Source organism: Peromyscus californicus, unplaced genomic scaffold, assembly GCF_007827085.1.
Source record: "Peromyscus californicus insignis strain IS unplaced genomic scaffold, ASM782708v3 Scaffold_24__1_contigs__length_46423439, whole genome shotgun sequence".
In the NCBI taxonomy this organism is placed as follows: domain Eukaryota; kingdom Metazoa; phylum Chordata; class Mammalia; order Rodentia; family Cricetidae; genus Peromyscus; species Peromyscus californicus.
The window spans coordinates 34,876,019-34,887,422 of NW_026294535.1; the positions used below are offsets into that span (position 1 = coordinate 34,876,019).

Sequence of the window (11,404 nt, forward strand, 5' to 3'; positions counted from 1 at the left end):
CCCAGCCACATAACTTGGTTCCTTAATCTCTTCCAGGCTCCCTGTTCCCCGACAAAAGGATGGCAGTATAGATCCTCAAAGGATAGGTCTAAGACTTAATGCACTATTTAAATCTTAAGGAACACACCAAAATAAACCTAGCACAATGTATTCCGTATTAATAATAATGTGATATCATTACTCAAAAGACCAGCTAGCAGGTTACCTGTGACAGGTTTCCCTGACACTCCTGTGACAGGCGGATTTTACGCCTCCTCCGTCTAATTTCCCGCAGCACAGTATATAACACTTGGCTGTCTTCATTACACAATCAATTCCGTCTATGCCAAGGGACTCGAGTAACCCATCTTCGTCGCAGGGCGAGCATAACCACCTGATCACATGAGAAAACCAACTACCTGGTGCTGGCTAGTCTAGGCTGACCACAGTGACACCCACGTATGTACCATTGATATGAATGAATAGACACACACACACACACACCCCACTTCGAAAGTCTGTACTGAGATGTCAAGTACTGCTACTGACTACTGGCTGTGTGTGACCCCGGACTGCTCAGTTAGCATTTCGAATGCCGGACCATCACCACCTACCCCGCCCACTTCGGAGAGAACGGCGGCGAGGGAGCGGAACGGAGCCCGGAGCCCGGACCCCGGAGCCCGGGCGTGGAACGCGGGGATCTGCATCCCCTGCATCCCGGCTCCACCTCCACCAAACGGCCTTTCCTCCATGAGGGGCCAAACCCCCGGCAGGGAGAAGGAAGGATTGAACGGCACCGCTCGGCTCCTGCTCCGCTCCCCGCGAAGGTACAGTGTCACCTTCGCCGTCCCGCCCACAGGCGAGAGCCCCGAGCCTTGGCCCAGGCGTCCCCGCCAGGACTGACCTGTCCATGGCTGCCACCTCCTCCACCTAGAACCTTGCGAATTTAACTGCAACCCGGTGGCCGCCGCGTTTCAGCCTTCCCGCTCTCCGGAAGCACACCCTTCGACCCGGAAGCGGGCCCTCGAGAAGCCAGCCCCCCTGCGACAAGTACTGAGAAGGGAGCAACAGGGTTCCCACTTGGCGCATGCGTGATTTTTCGCCCACAGCCGCAGGCCCAGAGAGCGCAGGCCCGGAAGTGTGCCAGAACGTGACTGCGTGGCTGGGCGGTGCCGGCCCGGCGGGAAGGGGGCGGGGGAAGGGGCGGGGCCTGGCGCGTTGCCCGGGGCGACATTCGTGGGCGTGGTCTGGGTGGAGCGTCCAGGTTAGGAAACCACAAGTCGACCTGGCGTTCTGATGGAAGGAGTCCCCCTCTGCGTTCCTGCGTGGAGTCCTGCGACACTCCACAGGAGCGGGCCTGTCTCGGGGGCTTGGGGTGTAGCCTCAGTGGACGGGTTTTGAAGTTGTTTCCTATCATTGTTATTTATGGTTCCTTTACAGAACCAGCCATCTTTTTTTAAAAATCGAAAAGCAATGCATAAACGCCACATGGGCTCACGCCTGTAACACCAGCGTTTGGGAGGCTGAGGCAGGAGGATCACCATGAGTTTGAAGCCAGGCTGGACTAAGAATAAGACCTTGACTTAAAAAATAAATTAATAATAATATAATAATAATAATAATAATAATAATAATAATAATAATATTTTAAAATTTTAGGCATGGAGACCTTACCTTTTCCAGCATCTCAGAGGTCTCAGGCCCCCCATATGTCTAGAAATGAGCTCAGGTTGAACCACAGGACTTCTGGCGGTTAGATAAAAGGCAGCATCACTCAGGAACCTCAAGATTTTCTGTCCTCAAAAGGAGTCTCGCTCCCTAGCTCTTTGTCCTCCTCATGATCCCCACCCTGCACTAATTCCTATTCTCTGTTCTCCCATCATGAGATTATTTCTCTCTTTCTTGACTACTCCGGCTTCCCTAGGCCTGGCCCTGTCTAGTCTGTTTCTCTCTTTCTCTCTCCGCTCTGGACTCTCCCAGACACCTCTGGATCTTTTCCCCCTCTTACTATAAAAAACGTTACCCCTAATGGAGCAGTCATGTCGGCAAAAAAACGCAGGAAAGTGGAGGCAGGGGGCAATGTCATCCTCAGTTCAAACCACATTAGAGGCAGGCAGATGTGTGTTACTTGAGACCTTGTCTCAAAAAAAAAAAAAAAAAAAAAAAAAAAGGAAGAAAAGAAAGAAAGTAGTGATATAGTATTCCCTTCTAATTCAAAATGCTATCTGGGTAAAAAGTAGCATTCAGGGCCTGAAGAACTCAGTTCAGTTAATTTTTTTTTCCAATTTGAAAGCAATCATTATTAAGTGACCAGATTACAAAAATAGTGTTAGAAGGGCCAGCTGGTAAGCAAGCTTGCCTCGCAGGCCTAATGATCTAAGTTCTGAAGAAGAAAACCAACTACAACTGTCTTTTTTTGGGGGGAGGGGGTTTTGAGACAGGGTTTCTCTGTGTAGCCTAAGCTGTCTTGGAACTCACTTTGTAGACAAGGTTACCCTCAAACTCACAGAGATCCCCCTGCCTCTGCCTCCCTTGTGCTGGAATTAAAGGCGTGTGCCACCACCACCCAGTGAGAAACCCTGCCTTGAAAAACAAACAACAAAAATCCAACCAAACAAACAAACCAACAGGCCAGAGGCTGCAGAGACGGCTCAGTGGTTAAGAGCACTTGCTACTCTTCCAGAGGACCTGAGTTCAGTTCCTACCACCCGTACGGGGCATCTCATAACTGACTGTAATTTCAGGGTATCTCACATCCTCTTCTGGTCTTGAAGACACCCATGGATACATACAGAGACATAAACACACATAAATAAAAATGAAAATCCTCAAAACAAAACAAAGCAGGCCAGGAGATTTACAGTGGCAGTCAGCAGTTACCCAGGCTACCTGAGCAAACAGGATAAGGTAGTCCACTCTGTTTTATCTCTGCAACAAAAGTAATTCTGAAATAGCCAATCCACTTTTCCAGTAATTATTTAATTAAATTTTGGGGTGTTTTTTGTTTTGTTTTGTTTTTTGTTTTTGTTTTTTGTTTTAGTTTGTTTGCCAAGACAGGGTTTCTCTGTGTAGCTTTGGTGCCTGTCCTGGATCTCGCTCTGTAGCCCAGGCTGGCCTCGAACTCACAGAGATCCGCCTGGCTCTGCCTCCTGAGTGCTGGGACTAAAGGTGTGTGCCTCCACGCCTGACTCCCTTTTTTTCTTTATAATTTATTTATTTTTTATATTTCTATGTGCATTGGTATTTTGCCTGCATGTATGTCTGTGTGAGGATGTCAGATCTTGGAGTTACAGACAGTTGTAAGCTTCCATGTGGATGCTGGGAATTGAACCCAGGTCCTCTGGGAGAACAATCAGTGCTCTTAACCGCTGAGCCATCTCTCCAGTGCCTCAATTAACTTTTCTATTTCTGCCCTATTCAGCCCCTTTCTGTTTATAAAGCCAGCCCCTCTGCAGGGCTTTGAGTTTCCCTGCATTTTGTGTGTGGGTTGCTGCCCAATTCATGAGTCTCTGATAAGAGTCAATTAGGTCTTTAATATTCATGTTGAAGTTTTGCTCTTTGACATTTCTAAAACAAAATGTTCACCTAGTCACAATACGCCTACATCACATCAATATTGACAGAATGGCACAATTAGAGCTGGGTTTGGTGGCACATGCCTATAATCCCAAGTGCTTGGGAGGCAGAGAACAAAAGGAATGCCTGAAGTCTGAGACCAGTCTGTTGGTCTATTTAGCAAGTCACAGGCCAGCCAGAGCTGTGCTATCTAGAGTCGTGTTCTCTCGTTCTCTCTCTCTCTCTCTCTCTCTCTCTCTCTCTCTCTCTCTCTCTCTCTCTCTCTCTCTCTCTCTCACACACACACATACACACACACACACACACACACACACACACACTACTTTTTCTGGCTTCTATAGTTCTAGTTTGCCTTGAGTGCCTTCGTGCAGCCTTTGATGTACTTTCCTGTAGGCCTGGGAAGCTTGTCCCCTGTCCAGTGATGGTTCCTGACAAGATCAGCACTGGGGAGGCCTGTATTTTCCGTGCCCAGGGCCTTCAGCAGAAGCATTTCTACCAATGAGCAAGTCATCAGTGTTATTATTCTCTCTCCTACCGACCACCTTGCCCTCCATTTTGAAGTGAGCCCCAGTTACAATGTTTTTCCTATGTAAGAGTTGCCACGTGAAAGGATGAAACGGCGCTGGCTGGTCGACGGAAGAGTCGCGGGCCGTGGTTACCAGACTTGGAATGGGCTTTATTAGAAAGAAGAGGGGATAGGAGGGAGAAGCCAGGCCTGGCGGAGGGAACAGAGCAGGGACAGAGAGAGGAAACACAGGAAGGAGAGGCACAGAGAGAGTGTGGGGTCCGTGTGTGTGTGGCTTTTTAAGGTGGGGATGCAGTCACCGCTGATGACGTAAGGCGCCAGACAAGACCCTGAGCTGCACGTGTACAGACTCCTAACACTATGGTCATGGTGTCTCTTCATAAAAATAGAAACCCGAGCCGGGCGGTGGTGGCGCACGCCTTTAATCCCAGCACTCGGGAGGCAGAGCCAGGCGGATCTCTGTGAGTTCGAGGCCAGCCTGAGCTACCAAGTGAGTTCCAGGAGAGGCGCAAAGCTACACAGAGAAACCCTGTCTCGAAAAACCAAAAAAAAAAAAAAAAAAGAAATAGAAACCCTAACTAAGACAGGTCCCCAGACCTTAGTAGGACCCCAGAACTTAGCACAACTGACTCCATGATGAAAGTGCCATTCAGGCCCTAAAACTCAGTATAAAGACAGCACCACCAGGCAAAATGAAAACCAAGACTTAATTCATCAAAATCCAGAGTTCTGGGAAAGTCTCTAGATATACTAACCTTGCTTTTTGGCTTCTGTAGTTACACTTCTGGCTAACTGTTCTTGTTAACTGAAGTACATCAACTCAGGATATGTTTTTTTTAATGTGTGCTTAAAAGCTCACCCTGAGAAAGGCTCAGGGCTACATTGGGATCTGGTAGATACCCACAACTTTGGTCTTGACAGACTGGGTAGCAAAAGATATAGGAAAAATAGTTAGATTCCAAGAAGTTTATGATCAGGAGAGGGGAAAATATTTACACACGGAATGTAAATTGTGTGTGTCCTGAAACTCAGGTGTTTTATTTGAATTTCATATGGAAGAGGGAAAGTTGACAGACTATAGCCTAGGCTGGTGTAAAACTTATAATCCTTTTATCTCAGCCTCCTGACAGTTGGGATTATAAGTATGTGCCCCCAAGCCAGGCCTTAATTACTGATAAGTAAAAACATTAAAGTTATGCATATTAATCGAGTACCATTTGATGTTTCTTTCTTTTGTGTTTTTTAGATATGGTATCACTGTATGCCAGGACAGCTAGTAAGTCCCAATGCCACCCAAGCTGGCCCTGAACTCATGGCAATCCACCTGCCTCGTCCTCCTCATCACTTGTCACTTCAGTTCCAGGGGATCCAACACTCTCTCCTGGCCTTCACAGGCATTGCACTCACCCACACACATAATTAACAAATAAAAAGTGACGTTCACCTAAAAGAGACAGTAGCTGACTGTGAGCAGCGTCCCTCCATGGTCTCCGCATCAGCTCCTGTCTGCAGGCTCTTCCCCGGCTCCCCTGGGTCATAGACTGTAAGATGAAACAAACCCTTTTGTCCTGGTTAGTTTGTGTCAACTTGATACAAGCTGGAGTTATCTGAAAGGAGGGAACCTCAACTGAGAAACTGCCTCCATAAGATCTGGCTGTAGGGCATTTTCTTAATGAGTGATTGACGGGGGAGGGCCCAGCCCACTGTGGGTGGGACCACCCCTGGGCTGGTGGTCCTAAGTTCTGTAAGGAAGCAGGCTGAGCAAAGCCATGAAAATCAAGCCAGTAAGCAGCTCCTCTCCGTGGCCTCTGCAGCAGCTCCTGCCTCCAGGTTCCTGCCCTGTTTGAGTTCCTGTCCCGACTTCCTCCAATGATGGACTATGATGTGGATGTGTGATCCAAACAAACTTTTTCCAATGTACTTTTGGTCTTGGTGTTTCATCATAGGACACCTTTCCCCCACAGTTGCTTTTTTGTTTTGTTTTTGTATTTTCGAGACAGGGTTTCTCTGTGTAGCTTTGTGCCTTTCCTGGATCTCGATCTGTAAACCAGGCTGGCCTCAAACTCACAGAGATCCACCTGGCTCTGCCTCCCGAGTTCTGGGATTAAAGGCGTGCGCCACCACTACCTGGCCTGCCCAGTTGCTTTTGATTAGTGTTTTATCACAAGGACAGAAACCAAATTAGGGCACCATCTGATAGACTTTTAACACAGAATAACAAATATGAGAACACTTCTTAGAAGTCTACCATTAAGTCAATGTAATGTTTTTCAATATAGGCACTTTTCAGTTGCGCGTGCGTGCGTGTGTGTGTGTGTGTGTGTGTGTGTGTGTGTGTGTGTGTGTGTGTGTGAATGCATGTATAAGTATGCCATGGCCCATGTGTGGAGGTCAGGGGACAACTTTCAGAGTCAGGTCTCTCCTTGCGGGTTCCTGAGATTAGATTTTGGTTATCAGAAGCACTGGGGTTGTGCTGTTGTTTCAATGTACCTTGGTACTGTGCTTGTGCCTCTGGCGCCTTAAGCACGGTGTATTTGGGGTGACATTTTCAAGGGAGTGTGAAACCTCGCCAGACAAGTAAATCATCTGCAGTGACTCCTCTTTACAGACACTGCAGCCGCCATCAATAGTGGAGATGATCTTAGGAGCAACTGAGACACTCAGATCGTTATCTCCGGTTTACACGGGACACTCTCTAGCTAAACCACAAAACCATGACTGCAAGCTCAGCACCGTGTTCTTGTCCTTGCATACTTCTCTGCAGACACAGACATCCTGTAAACCCAATGCATGGCCACATTTCTTTGGTTGACTTATCAGAATTTTAGGATGGCTTTTTTTTTTTTTTTTTTTTTTTTTTTTTTTGGTTTTTCGAGACAGGGTTTCTCTGTGTAGCTTTGCGCCTTTCCTGGATCTCCCTCTGTAGACCAGGCTGGCCTCGAACTCACAGAGATCCGCCTGCCTCTGCCTCCCGAGTGCTGGGATTAAAGGCGGGCACCACCACCGCCCGGCTAGGACGGCTTTTATTCTGTCTAGATTGTATTCTGTGAGGGTGGCTGGCATGATCTTTATACAAATTTGATCAGGAAATAAAAGAAGTCACATTCAGGTTTTTTTTTTTTCTTCTTCTCTGCTCTCCAGTGTTACCACCCCCTCATTCTGTCTGGTTTGATGGGGAGGGGAGTGGTCCCAGGGTACTTGTAGCAGAATCTTGCTCCTCTGGTACTTGTAGCAGAATCTAGCAGATGCTCCCTCGTGCTCTTAAGAACACAGGTGAAGCTGGGCATGGTGATGGACGCCTTTGATGCCAGTGTTCAAAAAGCAGAGGCAGGAGGATCTCTGTGAGTTTAAGGCCAGCCTAGACTACACTGCAAGTTCCAGGTCAGACAGGGGCACAATGAGACCCTGTCTCAAACAAACACAGGAGAGGAAAACAAAACAAAACCCTAAAACAAAAACAATGATGGCAGACAAAAACTTCAGGTGAAGCCAGAGTGGTGGCTCAGGCTTGTCAATTTCAGCCCTGAGGAGACTGAGGCAGGATGGTTACAAGTTCAAGGTCAGCCTGAGCTACATGGTGAAGGCATTTGTAAACCACCACCACTTGTGAGAAAGGTTGTTCATCTCAGGACACTCAACTCAAGTGGATTTTTTTTTCTTTCCGTTTTTCAAGATAGGGTTTGTAGTTTTGGTGTCTGTCCTGGATCTCGCTCTGTAGACTAGGCTGGCCTCGAACTCACAGAGATCCGCCTGGCTCTGCCTCCCAAGTGCTGGGATTAAAAGCGTGCGCCAAGCAGGTCTCAGAGGCACAGGTTGGGTGCGATAGATTGGGAGCAAGGTGCAAGGAGAGAGCCAACACACATTATTGCCCGAATAAGTGATATGAGAAGTTCAAAGAAGATTCTATGTGTGATGTGAATGCACATGTGTGTTCAGGTTCCTGTGGAGGCCAGAAGAGAGCGTCAGATCTCCTGGAGCTGGAGTTGCAGGTGGTTCATGGGTGTTGGGAATTGAACCTGGGTCTTCAACAAGAGCGGCCAGCTCTCTTACATGCAGAGCTATGCAATTATGGTTCCAGTAAGAAACAATGTAACAAATACTTTGAAAAGTAGATGTTACTACACACATATGGTTGTTTTTGTCAATAGTAAAATACCTTCTAGAGAACTCATGAAAGTGTATTCTTAGGGGCTCAGGGTTTAGATTATGCCTTCTAGAGAATTTGTAAGGACACACTCTTAATGGCTGAGGTCGCAGTTCAGTGGCTTAGCACAGTGCCATGCCCTGGCTCCAATCCTCAGCGCCACAGACAGAGAAAAGTCAATTTACTTTCTAAATCAGGAGCAGAAATTGACTTGAAAAATACCTTGTGAGCGTATTTTGAATTGCAAATTTATTGACATCTAACTATGTGGCTCCTAAAAATAGAAGTGTATTTCAAAGCACAAAAAGACCGGACCCGAGGCTTAGCCATTCGAAGGATGCTAAGGAAGACCCCTGTGACCATCGTCCTTGCAGACTCGGGTGGAAGCTTGAACCGCTCTCTGCAAGAGGACAGGAAGTAAAATGTGCGCCTCAACACACATCCTGGCCCCAATTTGCAATTGAAATGACTGAGTTAATCTTTTGGAAAAGCTCATACCCCTAAGGGACTATCTTTGCTTCTCCGCCCTTCACAAGATCAACTCGAGTTCTTTTTTTTTTTTCTCAGTTTTTCGGGACAGGGTTTCTCCATGTGTAGTTTTGGTGCCTGTCCTGGAACTCGCTTTGTAGACCAGGCTGGCCTCGAACTCACAGAGATCCGCCTGGCTCTGCCTCCTGAGTGCTGGGATTAAAGGCGTGCGCTGGACCAACCCGAGTTCTTTAGCTGTATAAAAAGGCTGAATTTCAGGTAATATCAGAAAGCTAAATTCTTTTGGCTTTTTGAAAGATTAAAAAAAAATATGAAGTTACAATGCTGACTTCATTCTTCGTAAAATTTAAAATTATTTTTACTTAAGGATAACATAACATTAAGAATATATTCTAGATATCCATATTACTGCTTCTACAGCTACATGTAGAAGCATGTCACTGTCCACATACCCACATCTATATTTACAGATAATAATGACATTTAGATATATATGGAGTTTATCTCAAAAAGAAAACTTGACAACACAGCTTTTAAAATATCTACATTAGCCGGGCGGTGGTGGCGCACGCCTTTAATCCCAGCACTCGGGAGGCAGAGCCAGGCGGATCTCTGTGAGTTCGAGGCCAGCCTGGTCTCCAAAGCGAGTTCCAGGAAAGGCGCAAAGCTACACAGAGAAACCCTGTCTCGAAAAACCAAAAAAAAAAAAAAAAAAAAAAAAAAAAAAAAAAAAAAAAAAAAATATCTACATTTGGGCTGGAGAGATGGCTCAGAGGTTAAGAGCACTGGCTGCTCTTCCAGAGGACCCGAGTTCAATTCCCAGCACCCACATGGCGGCTCCCAACCACCAGTAATGCCAGTTTCAGGGGACCCGACACCCATGGCAAAAAACCAATGCATATAAAATAAATAAAATTAATAATACTTACTTTAAAATAAATAAAAATAAAATATCTACATTGCAGAAAACACTTTTTCACTTGTTTTGTTTTATCCCCGCCCCCCACAGCGCCGTTGTCCTTTTCTCCCATTTGGATTTCCTTTATTTCTGCCCCCCTCTGCACCTTTTCCAGGGGTCAGGTCTCTCACACACACTCTCTCCCTCCTCCCCCACCTCCCCTCCCTCCCTCCCTCCCTCCCTCCCTCCGGAGAAAGTTTACTTTTAAACTCCCAATACTTCACGATCTCTCCTGTGAATCAATCATTCCTTTAATGACAAGGTCTTCCCAGAAACTCACTTTGTGGCCCAGACTGCCTCCATCTTAGCAGTAATTCTCTTCGGCCTCCAGAATGCTGGGGTCACAGGCATGTGCCACCACACCCTACTGTGAATCAACCTTTAAACATAACTCCCCACATCCCCCCACCCCCAGTGTGTGTGTCTGTCTGTCTGCATCTGCCTGTCTGTCTATCTTAAATCTCCAGGCTGGTCTTGAACTTACAATCAGCCCACCTCCTCCTCTGGAGTGCTGGGCTGGCAGGCAGTATGTACCAATCAATCATGATTTGTTCAATTATTCTTCCCATTGATAGGCACACAATGCCTTTCCTTCTACACGATGGCAACACTTAATCATCTTGGTATATGACTTTTTCTCTTTTGGTACAGACGTTAAGACCATCTGGCCAAATGAGTCTTCCATTTTAAATATTTGCAGATAGCTTCCGATTTCTGGCTTATCTAAGTTTCTCTCACACTCCCAACCAGGAGCGTAACTTCTTTCTTGCGTTCTAACCTTGGGGACTTCAGGAAGCAGAGTCCTGCCTTGCAGTTTTCACGCATACTTTAAGCCCCTGAGTATCCATGTTAATTTGCATTTCTGTGGCTACTAGCTAAAACACCTGTTTAGGGGCCAAATGAATTTGTTTTGTTTCTATTTTTTCGATCTACTTATGAGTGTTTTGCCTATGTGTACATGTATGCACCATGTGTGTGCCTAGTGCCCAACAGAGGCCAGAAGAGGGTGTTGGGTCCCCTCCATCTGGAGTCACAGTTGGGAGCTGCCACCTAAGTGCAGGGATTGAGCCTTGGTCCTCCAGAGGCGCAAGTACTCTTGGTTACTGAGCCATCTCTCGTTCTCTAACTCGTTTTGTGTTTTTAGAGAGGGTCTGTTTATGTAGTCCAGGTTGGTCTGAAACTCACTTGGAAGCCCAGGCTGCCTTAGCCTCCCCGGTGCTGAGGATTGTAGGTTGTATGCCCCACAAGAGATCTACATCGGTTGCCTTCAACTGTCTGGTTCTATCTTTTACATATTTCTTTTGGATTGTCAACCCTTAATAAGAACCTAAGAACTCTTAATGCTTTACAGCTACTTATCTTTTTATCTTGTAGTTTATTTCTCTAGATCTGCCTTTGCAGTACCTTTTACTTAAGATTTATGTATTTTATCTAAGCATATATTTAAATATTTTATTTCAAGAATCAGCTTGGGTTGGGGATTTAGCTCAGTGGTAGAGCGCTTGCCTAGCAAGCACAAGGCCCTGGGTTCGATCCTCAGCTCAAAAAAAAAAAAAAAAAAAGAGAGAGAGAAAGCATCAGCTAAGATTCCCTTGACCTCTAGGCTTCACTCTCAATCTCATAGACATCCAAGGTGTTTGTTGCTTAAATAAATTTGGAAAAGTCATTTTTTTTTTCACGACACAGAGGTTTTCATTTTGTGTATATGGTGCACACTTGCCACAGCCACGTG

General features: G+C 46.3%; 1 protein-coding gene across 1 annotated transcript in view; it reads right to left on the minus strand.

Moving 5' to 3' along the window:
* The window catches only part of Nup107 (nucleoporin 107), a 45,430-nt gene extending 44,418 nt beyond the window's left edge, over window positions 1-1,012 (minus strand). The window contains exon 1 of the mRNA XM_052753439.1: window positions 884-1,012. Coding sequence (XP_052609399.1) covers window positions 884-891 — 8 coding nt within the window. The 5' untranslated portion in view covers window positions 892-1,012. The remainder of the gene's footprint in view (window positions 1-883) is intronic.
* Between the last annotated feature and the right edge of the window lie 10,392 nt (window positions 1,013-11,404).